Source organism: Echiichthys vipera (genome assembly GCF_963691815.1).
Source record: "Echiichthys vipera genome assembly, chromosome: 4".
NCBI lineage: Eukaryota > Metazoa > Chordata > Actinopteri > Perciformes > Trachinidae > Echiichthys > Echiichthys vipera.
The window spans coordinates 9,784,810-9,808,109 of NC_139829.1; the positions used below are offsets into that span (position 1 = coordinate 9,784,810).

General features: G+C 41.1%; 1 protein-coding gene across 1 annotated transcript in view; it reads left to right on the forward strand.

The window, feature by feature from the left end:
* taok3a (TAO kinase 3a) overlaps positions 1 to 23,300 on the forward strand; it is a 74,583-nt gene that overhangs the window by 26,646 nt on the left and 24,637 nt on the right. Inside the window, exons 2-11 of the mRNA XM_083912519.1 lie at positions 3,010 to 3,129; positions 11,293 to 11,529; positions 14,710 to 14,781; positions 16,189 to 16,290; positions 16,620 to 16,665; positions 17,913 to 18,009; positions 18,451 to 18,564; positions 19,367 to 19,458; positions 19,666 to 19,759; positions 22,133 to 22,214. Of these exons, the coding sequence (XP_083768645.1) occupies positions 11,395 to 11,529; positions 14,710 to 14,781; positions 16,189 to 16,290; positions 16,620 to 16,665; positions 17,913 to 18,009; positions 18,451 to 18,564; positions 19,367 to 19,458; positions 19,666 to 19,759; positions 22,133 to 22,214 (834 nt within the window). The 5' untranslated portion in view covers positions 3,010 to 3,129; positions 11,293 to 11,394. The remainder of the gene's footprint in view (positions 1 to 3,009; positions 3,130 to 11,292; positions 11,530 to 14,709; positions 14,782 to 16,188; positions 16,291 to 16,619; positions 16,666 to 17,912; positions 18,010 to 18,450; positions 18,565 to 19,366; positions 19,459 to 19,665; positions 19,760 to 22,132; positions 22,215 to 23,300) is intronic.

Sequence of the window (23,300 nt, forward strand, 5' to 3'; positions counted from 1 at the left end):
GCAAGGCCTGAAAATCAGGACGTTGTCAAATGGATAATCGCTGGCTTTTTAACACCCTTTGCTCTCTTTTCGGATTCTCTCTTTCCCTCTTTCTGTCTCACCCTCTTCTTATTTTTCCTCTCTCGCCTCTTTTCATGCGGTTACCATATATGACACTATCACGTCCTCTCCGTCTCTTTCAGCTTTTTCTGTCTCGCCTTTTCTGTGAGTTTAACAGATTTTATCATGCTATGCCTAAACTGGCCCTCTGACTTTTGTAACACAGTGGACAACATTATGTAACTGCTCCAAATCATGTAGAAGTCACATTCCACCAAAACCCAGATTCATTGTTTTTTAATCTTGATTAGTCAATCAACAAAACATTTTTTGATATTCAATTAATTGCTTTTTTTTTCAAGCTAAAATGCAGACAATTCTGTGATTCCTGCTTCTCAAATGGGAGGGCTTGCTACTTTCCTCTGTATTATATCATTTTAAATTGGGTATCTTTTGGTTTTGACTGTTGACATTTGACTAACAATTAAACCTGTGGTAGACAGGTTATTTTTGGTGATGTTGGGTTTTTTGCCCAACATCAACACATTTTCATTGTATTGTAATTCAAGTGTTCAGAGAGAAAACTGGTCTTCAGCACCTCCTCTTGGCTACGTTTTGAGGCTTTAGAATATTTAGCTCGTGATGTGAGACTTTGGCCAATCGCAGGTCATTTCACACAGAGAGAAAGAGAGTTCCTATTGGATTAGGACAGAGAGGAGAGAAGGAGCCGCAAGAAGAGGTCTCACTCTGTCAAATTCTGGCATTTGTTTTACTATTTACCTTCAGCAGCTTTAATCAAGTAATTGGCAGATAGCGAATGAAAAAATCGTTAGCCCTAAGTAGTAGCCTATATGTTCAGATTGTATCTTTGAAATTAAATACAGGATTTGAGTAAAAGACACACAAAGACACACAAAGACACCTTTTCTCTGTCTTTCTCCCTTTCTTGTTGGTTGGTCACAAATGTCAAGCAGGGTGGGTAGAGTGAGGAGGAGGAGGAGAAGAGCAGCAACCAACGTCCCCAGAGGCCCATGTGAGCGTCAGTTTGTGTTATAAATCATTCAGGAACACTCAGAAGGGGCACAATACATTTTTATCCTTCTACTCTCATCCTTCTATCCTCTCTCCTTTTTATTATTGAATGCGGTTCCTGTGAGCACCCAATGTTCTGCTCGGCGTGATCAAAAAGAGAGAGAGAGGAGGAGGTTGTGGGGGTGAAACCAATAAAACAAGAGGGGAGGGTGAAAATTGATAAAACAGCAGAGGTAGAGGACAGGAAGAAATGAGTGGTTCCTGTGATTCCGAACAGGAATTAAGTGTCTCAAAGCAAAGGTCACAAGGTCATTGTCAGGTTTCCCGTGCACAACAGTTGGTTTTATTGTGTGCCGGTCTTGTAAATGACGATAAGCATAGTTCAGGGTCAGGTTGTGTTTACTGGAAATGTTGTGGATGCTGCCCCACCTGCTTGTCAAAGCGACACACAGTCCAGTAGCTGACAGCTCTGTGCTGTCAGAACAACGCACCCAGATTTTCTGATGTGTAATATGGAGTTTGTGCTCGCTTGTGGCTGTGTGTGTTTGTGAAAGCTTGTGTTTGTCCACGGATCTGCGTGTGGTGTCCTTGAACTCATGTAATTGAAAGAGGATGCGTTGGGCGTTTCATTCCTTTGTATACAATGCCAAGACATTTACTGTAGTTTGAGATATAGTCTGCCTAATGCATTCTTGTATAGACACTGGGCTCCCTGTGACCCTAAATATGGACAAGCGTTTGTAGGAAACATGAAGTTGGTTCCTGGATCATGGAATGGTATCCTAAATAAAATGATAGTTTCAGCATTTTAAGACAGTGCACTATTACCACCTGACTAAGATAATCAACAACCTTTCTCCTACTGGTGATAATATTAGTAGCAGTTTTTCTAAGAATTGGAACCGCGTTGCCTCTGAACTTTTGGAGGTTGTATTTGTGTCTTTCCTGAAGCTGATGAAAGAAGGGATCATTGTTGTGCATCCTGGATTTGCTGAGAGGCTAATAACTGATAGTCATTAAAGAGATTTTCATTGGCTGTTGAGTCATTCCACCATCTGCTGTTGTGAGGAAATGTGAAAGCTTTTCCTGTTTGTTCTGCAAAGCAGCAACCCATTGTGCTGTCAAGCAATCCTGCAAATATATACAATTTGACACACTGTAGTATGTATACATTGCAGTGCAAATGCTTGTTTTGGATATATTTCAGTAAAAGGGCAAATCATAAGACACAAAATAAAGAAGGGAAAACAAACTTTATTTTGGCATTTAGGTATTTGCAGAAGTCAGCCACAAGTGCATCAGATCCTAATCAGTGTCAAAGAGAAACAAGTGATAAACCCATATTTAAAAATAGAGGGCAACTAATGATTGATAATGTGATTATCAATTAATCTGAGAATCGGTTGGTGTATAAAATGCGGGAAAATAGTAAAAAAAAAAAGTTCAAATTGCTTATTTTGAGATATTTCCTATCAGAGGAGACAAAGTTGGAACCAGTGAATTTTTTGTCAGTGCTAAAAAAAACCTCTCCATTCATCATTTCAATTTGTGTGTAGGATAAGAAGAGAGAACTTCACGTATTATATTACAAGTATTAATTGGGCTAATTAATTATTCCTTGTCAAAAAGGGGGCTTGGAGAAGTGGAGAAGCAGTTCGTAGCTTGGCCCAGGAACAGAGATAAGGCAAAGACAGGCCAGAGAAGGAGAGAGATTAGATGTCTGACAGGGCATCAGGGATTTCTGATCAGTCTGGAATCTAGGGGCGTCATCACAAAATGTGTCCCCATTCTTTTGATGACGACATACCGTATAAGGGCGATGTTCACTAAACTTGTCACATTATGACAATCACAGTTTTCTGATATATATTTAACTTACATGTTCTCTTAATCAAACCATCTAACCCTTCTTTTATTTCCTCCTTCCTCTATCCTCAGGTGCAGTATTATTCCAGCCATGAAGAAAATCGGAAAGAAGTCATCTCTGGACTTAAACTAAAGAGAGGAAGAGAGGGAGACAGAGGCTAGTCTGGCACCCCATTTACACATTTTCCACAGGTAGGTCTATATTATTTCTATATCATGGCAGCTCACACATAATATAAAAGCTGTTCCTTCTTTTATTGTTAGTTTTTTTGTGTCTTTGCTTTGATTGCTTCCTCTGGTACAAGCGGCCAAAATAGGTTTTCTCAGCAGGGTGGCTGGAGTCTCTCTTAGAGATAGGGTGAGAAGTTCAGCCATTCATGAGGAACTCGGAGTAGAGCCGCTGCTCCGTTGCCTTGAAAGGAGCCAGTTGAGGTGGTTCGGGCATCTAGTAAGGATGCCCCCAGGACGCTTCCCTAGGGACGTGTTCCAGGCATATCCAGCTGGGAGGAGGCCTCGGGGAAGACCCAGGATCAGGTGGAGGGATTTTGAGCGTACTCACTGTCCTCCCGGACCGAGACCCGGACTTTAGGGTACTTGTCCCCCCTCCCTCTCCCCCCCGCGCCCCAGCCCCGTTTGTACTCACACTGCCAGGGCCGGCCAATGCTTCTTGCTGTCCATACGTCATCACGCCGTAACACGTCACACGCATTGATCGCGTGTGTGTGGCTTTGTTTACAAATGTTTCCACAGACCTCGGAGTTTTTGTGCGTCTTGTCGACTGTTTTTGAATCTTTTCATCAACCAAATCTGCAGTAAACACTCCACCTCCACATCACACCAACGTGAACCTTTCACCGCCATTGTTGTTGTTGTTAAATGTCCGCGCATGGTCCGTCCTTCTATTTACATGTCCGAACAGGCGGACATAACGCTACTGCCGTAGGGCTCGTGCTCGTGCTCGTACACGTGCGCACGCTCGTGCTCGTACATGTGCAAACGGCTCCGCTAAAGCCCACCTCTTTCAAGCGGGCCGTGGACGGTCTGCTGGCCGCAGTTGAGCGCGGAGCGGGTCCACTCACACTGCTTAAAGGTACTAGACTTTAGCTGAAAAAACGGTTTTGGCCGCGTCCAAACGGACAGTGTGAGCAGGCTCTTTATCTCCACACTGGCCTGGGAACGCCTCGGGATCCCCCAATTAGAGCTTGTTAATGTGGCCCGGGAAAGGGAAGTTTGGGGTCCCCTACTAGAGCTGCTGCCCCCGCGACCCGACCCCAGATAAGCGGTTGAAGATGAGTGAGAGTGAGTAATTTGATTGCAACTTACAGTCTGCAAATAAGTAAACTAAACAAGATGTCAGACAGGCGCTATAGGTGTAAGTTGTAAGCTGGTCTGTCGGTGGCAAGCATCTGACAGACCAACTTGCACTTGTCTCTTTTGAGGTCACCATGCAGTGCATTCAGTTTCACTCTTCATACAATAAAGGCGTGTGTGTATGGGTGTCAAAATCCCCTTCATGTTGCAGTTTGACAGCCAACACAGGCATCAGCCGACGGTAAAGTAGGTCTTGTTTGCTTCGTAATGAAAGCCTGCTGCCCTGCTGGCTCTCTGATGTACATAGCAGCTAACCACACCTGTGTGTGTTTGTGTTTGTGTTTGTGTTTGTGTTTGTGTGTGTGTGTGTGTGTGTGTGTGTGTGTGTGTGTGTGTGTGTGTGTGTGTGTGTGTGTGTGTGTGTGTGTGTGTGTGTGTGTGTGTGTGTGTGTGTGTGTGTGTGTGTGTGTGTGTGTGTGTGTGTGTGTGTGTGTGTGTGTGTGTGTGTGTGTGTGTGTGTGTGTGTGTGTGTGTGTGTGTGTGTGTGTGTGTGTGTGTCCTGTGTATGCGGGGGTTGCTGCAACATAACCATTTGTGGTTGCTGGTTGGCAGCATGCAGAAAGAGAAATTGCTGGATATTTAACTGGAATCCTGCTATTTCAGATCAGTTTTACATGTTTGATCGTACATGGTAGACTTAACATGCATTTAGCAGCTGCACGTCACTCTTAGTTTCTTGTAGCCAAGTAAATACTGTAGTCGTGTTTGTTAAATGTCTAGAAGTTAAATATTGCAGTTGAATCTGGTGGACATCATCCGTGAGAATGCAGATTTTTGTTTGATATTTTTTGAAAACCACTGTTTCTTGTTTTTGCTTTATTTAGTTTTGAGATGTTTTGCTTCAAGCTGTAATGATCGGATGAAGTCTGAGGATTGTCTGTGGTTTGGAGTCTTTTGTGAATAATTGGGTAATAATGAAAAAATCCTTCTGTCAACTTGTCATAATCGCACACAGAGAGCCAACACTAATCATGGGATCCATTGTGAAGTCAGGCGAGCGTGTGTACATGCTGTGCCATGGGCAAATCTTGCTGCTGAGTCACACCCTGATTGGGAAACGAGCTTGTGTCGAACAGGCGTGGTAGAAGGTAGAAATCTGGGTTACGGAACGACCCTCGGGACAACACGAGGGCAGATTTAAAATATGTGGACTTTCCCTCACTTGTAGATTGGTGAGTTTGAGGGGAGAGAATCTGTGAAGTTTAGACTGGCTTGGGCTGTCCAGTTACACAATCAAGTCCTCAAGAAGCTTTGTGGTAGCTTAAAGGCCCTGAATGGTCCACCCATACCGGTGTTTTCATTTATTTGCCTGATTAGACACATTTTTGGGCAGTGGAGATGTGTACAAAATATGCTTGAATGATATCTCCCTCTCTCTGTAGTTGCTGTGATGAAGGCAGGATATCTTCTCATCATTCTTGTTGAGATTTTTTTTTTTATTGACTTTGTTGACCTCCTGTAATTCTCAGCATAGCTCCACCCTTCAACTAGAGATGCACCGATCCAGTTTTTTCCAATCCGATACCGATACCTGGGCTGAGCGTATCCGCCGATACCCGATAGCGATCCGATACTACTGTTGAATAAATTAAGCGTATATCTTGCCATCTGTGTGAAGGCATCAGGCCTAAGGCATAAACATTTAGCCTAAAAAAGGTAACAAATTAACACAGATATAAATGTACTTAATATTATTTATTAAAAAATAACAAAGTGTACATTAGTAGCAAAATAAAAACAATTAACACTTCCATGTAAAGTGCACTGCAAACAGATATTTTAAATTGTGATATAACCGGTGTTGCAAACATAGAATTGAAGTGACTAAATCGCTGTAACTGCCCTGCTGTGTATTATATTAATAAAAAAAAAAATGACTGGGTCGGAATACTGTAGTGTTTTTGTTAAGGTCATGCCATGGTAGGATTTGAAGTAGAGCCAATATATTGGTCGGCTGATATGCGCCAAATAAAACCTTCTTAAAAGAACATATAATGCAGAAAACAATGCTTTGGGTGATTTAGCTATTCATTTTATTATTCATATTATTTATTTTTTATTTAGATTGTCAGCAATTTAATAATAATGTTAAATATTCTTTAATTAAGTTTTTTATGAGTACCTTTTGCTTCAGATACTATGACTGAAGTCTGTGGGGGCCCAGTGTGTTGGACTGACATTTGAATTAGAAGCTGTTATGGTTGTGTGTGTGTTTACACATGTGGATTTTTGTACCCTATCCATGCATGACCATGTGTATTGATTCAGAGGAGGAACAGCCAGGTTTTCTATTTGTTTTCTATTAATAAGAACACAACCGTATCATATTTTGCCCTTTTTAAATTGACTTGTCATCACCATACAACCCAGCATTGTGCATTTAAATAGGCTTCTATATTATTCATAACGAGGTTGACCTATTTAATGTCATGCAGGAGGCATGCACACACACGCAGGTACACGTCATACACGCATGCAGTACTCTCCAGGGACCTTGCACTCTGGTGGGATGTAAGATTCCATTTATTATTGTGTGTGTGGGATCCAGGCTTCCTTGTTCACTCACACATACATGTTCACTTTCACACACAAACACACACAGCTCCAAAGCTCCAAGCCTGCTCTCTATAATGTGCTGATGGAACTGAATCATTACGTAATTCTTATTCTTTGTCTCTTATACGAATGCTGCCCTCACACTATGTCCCTGTGCACAATTTAGTGGATTTTTTTTTCTGTTTCTGATTAGAGCTGGTGATTTTAATCCCAGTAAGAATTCCCACAGTCTGCCTAATTCCTGTTCCTGCCTAAAGCCGGTAGGGGGGCCAGTAAGCCGCTAAACCCCCTGGCTATACACGCACGCATACGCACACATAAACTGACACACACATATGCATATGGACACGTATTGGTGCAAAACTGCGCATACAAATTCAGAAGGATGCACTTCAGTTGCACTCTGTGGTTTTTTTTTTTTGGGGGGGGGGGGGGGGGGGGGGGGGAGTTTGGATATAATACAAGAAAACCCAGGAGACTGACTGTGAAACGAATGATAAGAAAATCGCATTTTCTTCCTTGTCAAAGCTTTTATTTTTATAACTAAATGATCAAAGAGGAATGGAAATGAAGTGTTATAGAACTGAAGGAGTTAAGAAGCAAGACTGAAGGAACTCATGTAAGATATGTTTGTTTCTATCAATCTTAGCCAACGCATCTCAGGAAAGGGACCCTTTCATTCAAATTTTTTTCATCAGACTGTGGCTCCGTCTCTCAGGAAAAAAGTCCCTCTAAATACATATAAAGCAATACTGGTGATCCTCTTCTCATTTCTGGACTATTTTTTTGTAGTTAATGTTTTTTATTAATGCATATAATAGATAGTTTGATGTCCCATTTAAACAAATCTGTTTCAGCACATGGTATAGAGCCATATCCACTAGCCTGATGGACTTTGTCCTGCAACAACATGTTGGTACATCAATTAGTCATAACTGCACCAACAGGGGCCCTGGGGGTGGGAGGCTGTACGGTATTTGTTTGTGTGTTTCTTGTGTATGCATGTAGACCTTTGGCCCACAGCATGTGTTCATGCACATATAACCAGTGGAGAAATCCCACAAGAAGTTCTTTAGATCTCGTGTCTATGAGATTGCATTTACTGACTTGAAAAAGTAATTGTACTGACCTATGAGAAATATAAGACATCCCCCAGTCACTGTTGAGTCATCCTGATGTTTTTTCCAATGCTGCTAGAATAAAATACGTAAAAAAAACATGAAACTTCTAGGACAAACCATATCCAAAACTGTCAGATATTAGCTTTCAAGAATCTCAATGCAAAATCCTTTTTATTGTCCTTCAAAAGACGTGTGTTTGTGTCCAGACCAAATTATCATAAGCAGTGTAATCTCTTTTACATATCATTTGTTTTATTATATATAGTTTATTGTATATAGCAAATCTTTTAGCACCATTACCAGCCCCCCCCCCCCCCCCCCCCCCCCCGCACACACACTCACTCTTTTACCCACTCAGATACCAGTGTGTGCATGCAAGGCACACTAATGCCCACCTACACATAAGTACAGTGTCATGCAGTTGCGTGTAGTAGTGCACATGTAGTAAAGAATTCACACACACACACACTCACACACACACCAAGCGTTAAATCTGTCTAAGCCATTTGCCTAATCAGCTCTCTCAGCACAATACCATTCATAGATACACACACACACACACACACACACACACACACACACACACACACACACAGCAAATTGTCCAAATACAGGGCTTTGTCGGGCTAGTGACAGCTTTACCAAGCCCCCCGCGTTACAACCTGTTGTTGCCACGTTGCATCACTTCACACATCTTAGAGGAGGAGGAGGAAGAGTGAAAAAGAGGGTGAGAGGGAGGTGTGCAGAGTCTCCAGAGTGATCACATGACATCAGTGTTCGTTTGCTCCATTTTTATCTGTCTTTTACTCATCTGCCGTCTCTTTCATCTTTGTGGTTCAGATCTGCCTCCAAAGCTCCTTCACATGGATAAAACTGAATGGTCTATGTGTCTCTTTCTATCTGCTTCTACCGAACTTTCTTTCTCTCCATCTCTTTGTTATTTTCCAACCTTTTCCTTCATGTCTCATTTTATACTAGTGAAAGATGGGAGTTCTCAGTCTTTATTTCAGTAGCTACTGTACCTGAAGAGCTCAAGCAGGAAGAGATGAGAAACAGGCAGCACTGATGCAACCAGGAGACACACAGACACACAGACACATATTCACTGAACACATGGGCACGCTAATGTTCATATTGTAGTAAAATAGCTAGAGCACACATACACACAGACACCCACACACACCCCCGCACAGTGATACACACACATAAGCACACATTATACACAAAGATGTAGGCTTAAACACATATACAAATAGAGACACTGCATCTTTTTCTCGCAAGGCCACATTTGTTGAATAAGTACATAATTGCGTCGGCACGATGTACACAAACGGAATGAGATATCTGAAGAACCAGAAATACACATACGCATCTAATGAAAACCATAGAAGCACAGAGACAAATGTTTAATAGCAGTGTGACCAAGTGTTTCTCATTTAAAGTTATAGTAAGCCTGAATAGTAGGCCTATATTTAAATCGCCCACCTACAGGTTGTATGTATACAGTTACACCGCTGTTCTCTTCTCTACAGTTCATTCATCATTCGTCACACCTCTATCACAGAGGTCTCAGCTGAAGGTGTCATGCTTCTCAGTGACCAATAGATGCCTTAAGGCAATAAGCATGTGAGCATGTATATGCATTCTTTCACATGTAAGCAGGTGAACTGAAACTATACCTGTTTAAGTGGCAACCCATGGTGGTTTTCAAGCATGTTCTGGGACATTCTTGGAGAAAGAACAAAACCATGAAATTGACATTAGTCAGGCTACAGTACAGCAGGCTGCCATTCCCGATGCTGTGATTATGTTATAGCGGCTTTTAGAGTTGGTATCAGGCTGGCATGAGGCCTCAGCAGGCCTCACCTGTCCATATACAGAAGGTCACAGGAGGCACCGTGTGCTCTTGTTGACATTTATTTTGCCAACACTTCTCTTACCTGCTGTAATACAACAATAAATAAATAGCTGATTATATACGTAGTCACAACCTTGATGCACATCAATCTGTTATTGTCATCAGCTTCAGCTTTTGGAATCAGTATTTTTCCAAAATTACAAGGTAAATGATCAGCTACAGGCCTTTGAGCACACCAACACTGGAAGAATCGCTTTGAGCTGCCTTGAGCCAGTGTTGTTGAAACTAGGACGATGCTGAATTTTGAGGCTACATTTTAACATTTGGATAACGTTTTTTCTAATTCATTTTTTTGACAGAGCTGAGAAGATGTAATTGTTTGATTTTTACCAAACAATGCAATGTGCAGATATTTATAGAAAATATAACAATCACATTGAGATTGGGAGATCATTTTTGAATCAGGCGTCAAGTTTCTGAATGACCATGTCCAGAAGCTTCGAGGCTGCATCTTTATACATCTGGTGCCATGAAACTGAGGGCACAGGACTCTGCCTTTAAGACTGATATTTTTGGAGTGGGTGTGATGGCTTACATCCCTTCAAGAGCAGGGGATTAGGATGATGCTGATGCTTAGTGTCTTGGCCTGTGTGCTTGTGTGTCTTGCTGCCTCTGCCTGTATGTCAGCTTGCTCTGTGTGGGGCTGGCCTATGGAGCCAGATTTGCTTGCTGCATCAGGCTGATGTGCATGAGATCTCATGGTACACAGAAAGAGAGACACACACACACACACACACACACACACACACACACACCACACACACACACACACACACGCACAAATCGTGTGTATGTGTGTGCAGCGAAGCTAACTGGAGCAGCGTGTCCAGGATGCATACACGCTTGACGGACTGGCTGCAGCCTTGTGATACAAAACATTTAGCATTAGTGTGGTGTGTGGGTCTGCACAACTGTTACACTCTGTGCACGTGTGGAAATGATGCATCAGTGACTCAGTTTCAGCTGTCAAAGTGGTGTGTGTGTGTGCGTGCATGTGCACAAACGTGACTGTGACTTGGATGAACAGCAGGACTAGACAGCTAGCTACCCTCATCATATGACTGTCCTTTTTTTCCTGTCTTTATCACCTATCAACTGTTCATGAGAGTGCAAGCAGACAATTGAAAGGCATGCACACACGCACATGCACACACGTGGATATTCTTCGAAGGGGGCTGTGAGGTGTCATTAGATCAAACTGTGTCTGTATCAAATTAGTACCTAAGTATGTTTGTATGTGTCAGTGTAATGTAATAATTTTGCATACAGTTTAGTTTAACTACATAGACTGATTATATTAACTGTAATTCACTCTAGATTCTGTTTATAAAAGTTTTATATAGACTGAAAGAAAACAAATGTCACACTCTTGTCTGTTCTGTTTCCCAGGTCTAGCTGGTCAATGCCGGGCCCGTCGTGGACATCTGGTGGCGGCAGCAGTAGTAGTGTGTATGTGAGCGCCGTCCCTGGCGCCTAACTCATGTCCAGCCCATGATGCCGTCATCCACACGGAAAGGAGTGCCGAAGGACCCTGAGCTGGCCGACCTCTTCTTCAAAGATGACCCCGAGGATGTCTTCTGTGAACTGCACGAGATTGGCCATGGCAGCTTCGGGGCCGTCTACTTTGTAAGTGCCATTTCACGATTTTGTCAACTTTCACAAGCCACGGAAATTCTTGAAAGAGGCTGGAAACACAGGTTGAAAGACTTCATCTAACAGAAGCCATTGTGTATAAAATAAAAAAATGACCTTCAAGCTGTTGTCATGACCATATTATCAGGACATTTCAGATGGCAATCTTGGATTAATAATAGTTTTTGTCAGGCATTTACTTCCATTTACCATATCTTTTTGTATTTGAGTCTCACGCAATCATATTCAACACCATCTGACGACATTGAAAGTCTGTTCAGACAAAGTTTTAAAAGTTTATCAGTTAAATATGACTGGACGTTGAAGGCAATGAAACATGACAAGTCACTGGCTTGTGGGAGAGAAACAACAAAGATGTCGTGGTTGTTGTGGTGGCTTGAGTTTCATAGTTCAGAAAGAACGACAGCATGGGAATTAGGGGCTTGACCATTTACATTTGCCAAGATGCTTAATACTACCATTGAGCAAGACACTCTTAGCCTTTTACTACATACCGATGATTAATACACAAGTATGGCTTTGATTTATTCATGAACGAGTTACCCTACATATTCATTTATTGATTCATTGATTTGTACTCATGTTGTAAGTGTAGCCCGCTACATTATTGCTCTTTGAATGCAATTGAGTGGAGATAGATTCCCTCTCAGCGCTTTCTCTGTAACCTTTCTTATTAATCTCATCATCGCTAATTACTCATCAAGCCTTTGATTCTAAAGCTGCGTGAAGGGGGGGGGGGGGGGGGGTGAAAGCAATCCTCTCCTCTTCTCTCCTCTTTTGCTCCACTCTCTTCTCTTTTACTCCACTCTCCTCCAGATGCAGGGCTGGGGGCGATAAGCCTCCTCCCTCCCTCCTCAGACAGCTGTTTTCTTGGTGTAGAAAAACAGAAGCCGTCAATAGTGGGGCAGGATTTTCTAGGCTACCGTCCTCTTCTATCCCATGTCATTTACACACACACACACACACACACACACACACACACACACACACACACACACACAGCCCAAATACATCACTAGTAACCCTGGTGCCCATGTCCATCTGGCTAACAGGCTTCAGTTTGCATCTAAATCCTTCCCTGATGCCAGTGCTGCCAGTGTTTTATAGCCAAATCAGCTTAAGTGAAAGTATACAAGATATACATTTTCTTCAAAGGTTAAATACTAAAAAGACTGATCTGCTAACAAAAATAAGAGGATTCATGTCTATATAGTATAGCGAATAACACATTAAGATGACATTGGTTATGTTGATTACTGTACTTGTATATGAGATAAATTCGGGTGCATGTCTGTTATTTTTCCGTTGTGTTTACTACTGCTTTTGTAACATTTTGTAGATTAGTTAGAGTTAGATTTAATAACTAAATGCAATACTAGTTCTGTTAAAGGAAACTACAAACAGGAAAACTAGTTAAGTGCACGGCAGAATGGAAAGGTCCGGTGACACAGTGTTTCCTGTTGTAAATGTGTGCATCTTCTTATTTTATATTCTTAGTTATGCATGTGTAGTCAAATAAATGTATGCAATTGTATGTGTATTCATAGTGCATGCATGTTAAGATTAGGGAGGAGCTCCATTATAGAAGAGAACAAGGGGAATTCCCCCTGCTGAGTATGCAGACCCATTACCCACACACACCACTAGTGCATGTTGGATGAATAAACCTCTTGTAATTATTGATGCACCCCCTTTCTTCTGCAGTGACAATTAGCCTGAATGTGTTTCAATATTTCAGCGTTACATGATTTTTTCCCCTCTTCTCTACAGCCATCTAGAGGGAATGGCTATTATGCATGAACTGACAGGCAATCATAGGGATCAAATGAATCTGGAAAAAAAATCAAATGGGAATACTCTGTTGCCTGCTGTTACTGTAATTCCATTTGAATCTCAACATGAAATTCCCATTCATTTGTAAGTGGGATGAAGCCGAGATAAGGGCTTAGCCTGAGCTGCGGCGTAGCTGTTCCTAAGGCCAAATGCCTTTGAGGTTAACACCATGGATTTAGCATGGGCATGTGGATGTTCACAGACAACTCAAACACTAACAGTAGCCGCAAGTACAACTGCATATCACTTACCTACAGGCTTCCCCTAATCATGTTGTTGAATGCTTTGATCAGGCAGAAATTTGTTTAAAATTAAATGAGAGTATCTGTTACTGTCGGACCACTCTGTTGTAGATGCATTGCTTTGTGCAGCAGGCATCATGATGTTTTTCATGAATTTATCTGGCACAAATCTGGATCACCCTCAAGACATTGCATGAGTTGGTGGCACTTTAAGCATTTAGCATTCGTAAATACAGTGTATAAACTCGCCGGCCACTTTATTAGGAGCACCTGTCCAAGTGCTTGTTAACGCACATGGCAGCAACTCAGTGCATTTAGGCATGTAGACATGGTGAAGTGGATCTGCTGCAGGTCAAACCGATCATCAGAATGGGGAAGAGAGGTGATTGAAGTGACTTTGAACGGGGCATGGTTGTTGGTGCCAGACGGGCTGATCTGGGTATTTCAGAAACTGCTGATCTACTGGGATTTTCACGCACAACCATCTCTAGGGTTTACAGAGTATGCTCCCAAAAAGAGAAACGATCCTGTGAGCGGCAGTTCTGTGGGCTCAAATGCCTTGTTTTAGCCAGAGGTCAGAGGAGAATGGCCAGACTGGTTGGAGCAAAGGCAACAGTAACTCAAATATTCACTGGTAACATCTGTGAACACACACCACCTACTTTCTAGCAGAGAGGTAACAGCAGCAGAAGACCACACTGACACTTTATTAAGCACCAGGTGTGCCTAATAAAGTGGCCGGTGAGTGTAAATGTTTAATAAAGGGTTTATAACACACTTTAATGTAGTTGTAAACATGTGTTTATTAATGTATTTGTATTTAACAACTAAAAAAACAATATCCCTCCTGTGAGAACCTATAAGTCGAGGTCAGGTATTGCAACAGATAATGAAGGGCAATATTATTAAATGTTTATATAGTGCTTATAAATGCTAAACATGGGGGTTAAAGTAAAAAAAAAAAGTCATAAGTAGTTATCTTACCATATTCTTGATTAAGAAAAATCAAGAATATGGGTCATTCTTAAGTCACGTCACATACATTACTAGAATTTGATCTCTCCGTTTTCTTCTCCAGGCACGGAACTCCTACTCCAACGAGGTGGTGGCCATCAAAAAGATGTCCTATAATGGCAAGCAGACTACCGAAGTAAGAAAAACTGTCACACACAGGAGCAAATAGACATGCCAAACTTTGCCTTCAAAACCAAGGAGCCACTGTCAGGGTTACCAGTGGACCAATCATGGTCATGGAAAAAGTCAAATTTCCTGGAAAATCTTGTGTTGTCCTGGCGAATTATTTGAAACTAGTCATTTTTTCCTTTAGATGAGAATGAACTAACTCGGCTTTCTATCAGAGGAATATCGCCATCCAAAAGGGTGAAAAAGTCATGTTCAGGATCATATTAACTTTCAAATGGTAGTTTATGAACAAGGCTATTGTGTCGGGGAACCCCCCCCCCCCCATGTCATGTCACATGGTTGCACATGCAGTTTGGATGACATAACAATTTGAGAGTTTGAAACCCTGAGAAAATGTGAGGTATCCTTTTAAATATAGATAGATAGATAGTCACTGCTGTCTGGTAACTGTACACTAGTACATTATTCTATAATTTGTTTGTCATAATGCTTTCATAGGTTAGTTACAGCAATAGACTGCACATCTTTTAAATCAGACTTCCACAAACCCCTGTCTGGCACACCAGCTAAAGCAAAATGTCCTGGAAAATAATCTCTAGAAAAGAGTGGGAACCCTGCACTGTACAGGCATCCCTACAATGTGGTCGTTCTGTCTCTGAACCATACCTCAAAAGTCAAGTGGGCATTTGATGAGCCAACAGTCAGATGCCATTTACTGTATTTCTCCGTATCCAGTAGCAGTGACAGCAAGAGCTCCAAATGTAGAAAGTCATTCTCGAATGATATCCGCCCAAAGCCTGACACTAGAGAGACTGTGAGATGCCTCATTTGTAATGGTTAGTCACCCTAAAGGAACAAAAAGAATGTGAAAGAAAATTAAAAATAATTACTCACGACCAGATGCAAAGTTTGGAACAAGCATGCACCTCCTTCAAGCAAACCACTGAAAAAGTTTAGGCACAAGTGTATTTCAGAAGACGTCCTATGTGATCACAGCTCATGCTTCAGCTGAACTCGAGGCCACATTGCTGTGGTTTAGTATACTTTCTTCTTTTTATAAACCTTTGAGTGATGGTTTTATGTGAGGGCTCTTGCATGACATTGTCAGAGTTTCTGAGGCTTTTCAGTTGCAATAATAACAACTCTTCTGGTAAGCAGAGAGATAGCTTCCAACTTTTGCATTTTCTTACTTTGTTTATCATTTATCTTGGTTCAATGCTATTGAAAAACGTCCCTGTCTGTCTAATATATGAGGGTAACAGACGTATAAAGTCCATAATACCTGTTCAAGTGGTCACTACATTGAGGCCAGCTGCGCCATTGCAATCAAAGTCACAGCAATGCCTACTTCAGTGTTACTGTGTTTGTACCTGTAGTGTGTAACCATCTGTGTTTCTGAATTTGTTTTTGGCAGAAGTGGCAGGACATCATCAAGGAGGTCAAGTTTTTGGAACAGCTGCGACACCCAAACACAATTGAGTATAAAGGCTGCTACTTGAAAGACAACACTGCCTGGGTTAGTAGATCTGTCTCCACAACCCTTTGTCCTAGGTCTCCTCTTTGTTTCAGTCTTGCAACATTGTTGGTTTATCTTTTTCTTCCCGTTCTCTCTGTCTTATCTTTTCCTCTTTGACTTTTTTCGTCTCCTACTGGCTGTGTTTTTCCCACTGCCTATGACTGTTTCTCTGCATATGTTGTAATCAGTACCACCTTCATTTCAGACATCATAATGTGATAAGTTTGGAGTAATGAACAACTTTTCACAGACTTGACCCGAAGCTACGTATTTAGGATATTTTACAATGGAGCAGTTAGTTATTCAGCTGTAACTGTTTTGTGTTTCAGCTGGTGATGGAGTACTGCCTGGGCTCCGCATCAGATTTACTAGAGGGTAGGTAAATTTATTATTTCACACACACATTTAAACATTTACAATTTCGAGATATTCTTATTTTAGGAAGCCAACGTTTGCAGCCAAGAAATAGTCTTGAAATGCCCCCCATGAAACCTTGTTGTATTTACATTTGAGTTATTGTACGAATTAAACACATGAGATACAACGTGTCAATAAGTGAGCTTAAGTTGACTGGCTCAGAAGTGCACCTGTTTCCCCATACCTTTTCTGTATATTTCACACAGATGGTGGGGAGTGGTAAAGGTGCAACATCCCGTAATGAAAAGGCTGTGTGAAAGGGGCTTTAGTCTATATCTATGTATTATTCCGAATTTTATTATTATTATTCTGCAGCTGAATATGAACATTGATCCAAAAGGTTTTGTTAGCTTTGTAGACATAAGGAACGGCCTGCTATCAGATGGCTGCAACCCATAAAACTTCATGTTCTGTGGTTGTTTCCTGGGGTTTTGTCATTTAGTTAACCTTATTAAAAATAACAGAACAAAGTAATCCATACATGTTCTTTCAGCAAGATAATGCAATGTAAATGTAGAATTTACTAGTTGTAACTGAATTTAGCATGGTAATGTGGTCTGACCTGTAATGTTGCATTAAGCACTTTGATTCATGAGATTTACATAGACGGAAGACCAAATCTGTGTTTCTTAGATTTAGATTATAGCTCAACTACCTTTTTCCCTAAAGACCAAAGAACATTGTCCAGTTTTCATAGCTTAAACCTCTTTAACTGTCCATCCCAGATCTGAACCTAATGTGTTATTTTAAGCACCTATGTGTGTACTCGTCACTGACGTAGATACACATTCATGACAGTTGGCCCTAGCCTGCTTTTGGGATTTTATGAAATTTTCAGTCATAGTTCTGCTTTGACCTTTTGTCCTGGCACGTAGTCTCTCTGTTACTGCAACAGTCCACAGGGAGCCAGCTTAGGAGCCTGTATCACAACTGTTTACATACTATCCATATGGTAGACGAAATGCCAAGGGAGTTTTTTCGTTCGGCTATATCATCAGGACAGACTGTTACTAAATTAATAAAACTGTGACTATTTAGTTGTCAGGACTTTGATCATGATCATTCCACACTTCGTAACTACAGTATATGCAGAAGCTTTATTTATTATGAAGGTCTTTGTGCAGAACTGTCATAGTTCCTTTATTATATAACTGAAGTCTTTAGAGGTCTTCTTCTCATTAACACTGTTATAATTTCTCCCCAAGTTCATAAGAAACCCCTGCAAGAGATGGAAATTGCTGCCATTACCCATGGTGCCTTGCAAGGACTGGCTTACCTACATTCCCATAATATGATTCACAGGTGAGTCACTCTGTTTCCTTGCTCCAAACTTTTCCCAACAGGAGCATGACGATAACAAGTGATGAGAGACATTCATGTTCTCCCTTCTTTGCAGAATGTACTAATTAAGCTGTAAAACTTCATCTCTGTACTTACGTTTCATCCTTCCTGAACTTTGCTTTGAGGAAGTAACAACCCCCCCTGTCTAACTGGTGTCCACAATATTATCTTTTACGGAAGACAAATATGATTAGTATTCAACAATGGCATTGTATGAATCACTTTGACTGTTCTGTCATCATAGTTGTCTTTGAAAATATTTAAAAATGACATCAAAACGAAGTTCTATAAATACAGTCAGGATAGAAGAAAAAGCATTATGCATAATAGATCCTAGGAGCAGATGCGGTTTCTCTTGACTGCTATATGCACACTTTCTTCATCACCCCTTTCCCCATCCAGAGATGTGAAAGCTGGTAACATCCTGCTGACTGAGCTGGGTCAGGTCAAACTGGCCGACTTTGGCTCTGCCTCCATTGCCTCACCTGCCAACTCCTTTGTGGGAACACCTTACTGGTCAGTATACACAAGACAAGACATGGACATTATACGGTAGGACAGGACCACACAGGGCCAATGTGAACAGGGTTATTTTTGTTGGTGTATTTCTTTAGTGTCTGCTTTCTTTTGCATTGAGATTACAAACTGGTTTGCACAAGTTCAAAGCTTTTAGAGCTTTTTATTTTGAAGTGTGTGAGTTCTTCATGTTGTTCGTGCTGTCAACAATTATTTTTTTTTAATTTTGACAACCTCATAAATTATTTTATTATATTTTATTTTTTTGGTTTGACATAAAAGTCATAACAGCAATTTCAGGTCGGACCTAGTAATACTACTACATGATGAAATTCATAAGAAAATGAATTACAATATTTACTGTGTGAAGCAAGGGGTGAGCAATGAGCATGCATCTCACTCAAGATGGTCACCATTGATGCAGCCTGCTTGTTTGCCTCTCATATAGAAATCATCAGCTCTAACTCACCCACCATAATACTCACTGCTAACTTCATGCAGCTTTGGTGAATGAAAGCTATCAAATACAGTAAACAGCTGGACCACTGGTGGACTCTCATGATGCCAAAAGTCAGCAGCACACAACTTTGTCTCACTCGTCATATTAAATTCACACACACATACACAAGTTGTCACACTCCACGTTTCCAGAAACACACACATAATTTTCTAAAACTGAGCTGCTATCACAGCATACCAGAGTCTTTAAAAGCTCTGAGAGGCTTAGCAGATTATAACATTTTCATGGATTTTCCCCCATACTTAATAAACTATGCGTGTGTGTGCATTTGCCTGTCCTCAGGATGGCTCCAGAAGTGATCCTAGCCATGGACGAGGGTCAGTACGAGGGGAAAGTGGACATCTGGTCCCTGGGGATCACCTGTATTGAATTGGGTGAGCATGCATCTACCCACCGGTCAAATAATGCATTTACAGGTCTATAAAGTTAAATATTTAGGAGATTTAATGGAAGGACAAAAAATACATCTTATTTGTTCCAGCATGCTTTTGAGACTTCATTCAAGGAGAATCTGCTTGGTGATTGTGAAAACGTTTGCACTGAAACATCCCAACTTTCTCTGCCATCCTTTCCTATTAAAGCGGAGCGCAAACCACCCTTGTTCAACATGAACGCCATGAGTGCCTTATATCACATCGCACAGAACGACTCTCCCACGCTACAGTCCAATGAGTGGTGAGTTTGTTTGTTTTTTGTTTGTTTTTCCATTTAAATCCTTTTAATTATAAACATTTAAGTGAAAAAAAAATCCACAAACCGACACAGAATCCAGTGAAACTGCTGATACAATACATCCACTCAACTGTGAATGTGAAAGCCCAATCCGATCGGGGCTCAGTCAGGGTAAGACATCCCTGTGTTAATCTGCTTGACCTGTGATCCCTTCAACAGGCCTTGTGCAAGGTCACACTCCAAGTCTTTTATGTAATTACCTGGGAAACCTCTACTAAAGTAATACGGTGTAAGTACACACCATTCCTGCTGTACTATAAAGGAGTAGTTTTATGATATCAACGTCAAAACAAAGCAGTGTGATTATTCTAATATTATTCTCGTAGTTAAAACTCCCATTTTCTTGTGTTTGTTATACTAACTAGGATGTTTCTTTGTGCACAGACTCTATGTTCTAAATGTATTATGGGGAAAAGAGCCAATACTTTATGCTGCGCTCAGCCTCACCGCTTATGATTGTAGACGCTAATAGATTCTCCAGAGACTGTCCTTCCAGACATCAAAAAACTTTAAGCAATTTCATTTAAGCCAGCAGGTTTTAAACAGCTCTTTGCTGTGTCTTTGCAGTATCATCTCACCCACAGTATTGAAGTGCAGCTTTTTTCTAGCTAAGACTATTTTTGCGACTGGATACCAGCACTAATTATCTCATTTACATGTTAAATTCACCTCATGAATTAAGAAACTTAATGTAGGATTGCTGATTTCTACTGTTACAGATGGTGCCTGTATCTGTCAATATGATTTTCTTTATGTAAAGAAATAGTTCTGTTTGTTGAAAACGGTCACACCATCATTGTTGCTTGGAGGACTTAATCATTTTACAAACAAGTTATTTTGGCTGTCTAGAGCATGAATGTTAACGCTTACTGTATACCCTACACTAGTCCCCATACTCTAGCTATTTCATGTTACTGTAACAGTAAATATTCCATCATCATCCTCATAATTAGTTTACATGTACTCAGTATGTGCTTTCACAAACTTGGAGATGGAAGTGGAAGTAGTGGAGGAATCTTGTACGAAATAAGGTCAACTTATTTCACAGAGCAGATTATACAGCTGAAAAGAGGATAAATATGTAGTAGTATAAATGTAAAGAGAAGTAGGTGAACTAAATTGGGAAAAAAAGGTATGTAAAAATCGTCACCACTTACACTTTGTATGTGAGGTGTGATTCTAAACAACACTCATCAAATATTTAAAGCTTTATCTGATGCTCTCCTGTAATTTACATTTGTGTTCTTCTATTATGCTGTCACTACCATGGTATGGAAGTGAAGTGCGTGTCATCCTTAGCATGCAGAGTTGTGTCGGTGCTCCTTGTCATATGTTGCAGAGTCCATATTTTCTGCACAGCCAAGACGAGGGACTGAATGTTGTTCTCTACCTGCCTCAGAGCAGCCTGAAGGCATCAGTGACCTTCCTGAATCTTCCACCCAAGCTCTCAATTAAATACAATTTTACCCTTTAAAACGAGAGCATATTTTATGGGCTCTGTCATCAGAAACATGAGGCAGGGAGACTCTTTTACGTTAGAATTTGCAGCCTTTCACTGCATGGAGAACAGCGGTTGTAAAAGTTGCGTTGGTTTTTTAGCATCGTGCTGAGGTGAGCGATTGTGTGGGGCGGCGCAGGGTTGTGGTATTTTTGGAGGCGCTCCAGTGGCCTGAGGCGTTAGCAACATCCTGCCAGATGAGACTAGTAGAGACATCAGCTCCAGAGGGTACCATCAGTACACAAGGCCACACTGTACACACACTGGCATGACATACAAGTGCACTCATGGACCTCCGCTAACCACAGAGGATGTAGAGTTTTAAGAAGAGCTAGGTGGTGAATAAGTGCACTTACTGACCCCACTATGCACCCTAAATGTGCATATTGACTATCAATATCTTAAACAGCACCACAGGCTACGTTATTTAAATAATACAGCGGTGTTACATATACTGTGTAATCATGAGCATAATTTTAGATCAGAGTCAGTGGCACAGTGTTCCACAGTTCCAGTGGCCTATATTTGTATTGCTCCACATATTTACATAATCCATACATGGTTCATATATGGGGCTACACTAAGAGATTACATGGGATTGTTCTGGTTTAATTAATTGACATGATAAAACACAGCACAACAGAAGATGAGATACTCATTATGATATTACTCATTATGTTCATTGATAGTAAAGTGAGGCACATGGCAGACCATCATTAGATTGTCTCTGCTATTATTGTTCATGCTATTCCAACTTAAATATGTTTGACTGAGGAGGGGAATCATTGACCTCAACCTCACTGTTTTCTTAACCCCAGGTCTGACCCTTTCCGGAGCTTTGTCGACTACTGCCTACTGAAAATTCCTCAGGACAGACCCTCATCAGGGGAGCTGCTACGAGTGAGTGGGCTTCCTTTTGTAATCCCTCCAGCTGCGACCTCACTTCCTGTCTCAGCCAGTCCCTGAGCCATGCGGATGAGTCACTCCCACCCACCCTCGAATCTCTAATATGCAAGCATATACACGGTGTCTTCTTCAAGCACCCTGCTGAGAGTTGCTCGTTCTTTCTCTTCTTTTTTTCTTCCTTTGTTGTAACTCAGCTTCCTGTGCAATGCCTCATAGCCACAGCCCTTAAGGGCTCCACAGAGCTGCTGCTTTCACATCAGTTTAAGGCATTTTGTGCCTGTATTGATAGTTAGACAGTAGAGGGATGACAGGAAATAAAGGGAGAGATAGATGGGGAACAACATGCATGCTTGGTGCCACCAGGGTGTCCCATTCTATTGTTTTTTACGCAACTTTTAGATCCTTTTTACAAAACCGACTACGTAGGACCCTTTATGAAGTTTTAGGGGGGAAAGTACTTAAAAGCATAAGAATTTTATGTCAAACTGTGATTTCCAAAGTAAAGTGGAAACACACAGGACCCATGTCATTATTCTATAGCCATTATATTGTGCAATCAACTTTAATTCATAAAGATGAGTTAAAACAGAAAAGTTATTTTTTTTAAATGAACCATAATGCTCGAAAATGTTGTTACACGTCGCCCTCTCTTCCTGTCAATCTCCATTTTCATCTGTTAAATAAAAAGCAAAATTATCCCTTGAAATAAAGATTTAAAAATTGAAATGCAGCCGCAAGTCAACCTTTATAACGACATTTATTTAGCCATTCTGCCTAATAACACCCAACTAAAACACAATGAACTTACACACTGTTAATCCGTGTACGTTAATTGTGGTTCCCTGTAATTGAGGGGTTGATCTTTTTGTTTGTGTAACCAACAGGTAATCCTATTGGCCAACTAATAGCTTTATGTTCTTGGTGATCAGGCTCAGCAGGACCTCGAGTAGGAGTTTTCACACCTGCCGCACCTGAGGGAGGGTGTGAGGTTAGGTAGCGGTTAAGGGGTTTTAGACTGTTGTCTGGATAACATCAACGTTTAGGCCGGAATTCACGCTTCCCAACGCCCCTGACCCAAAT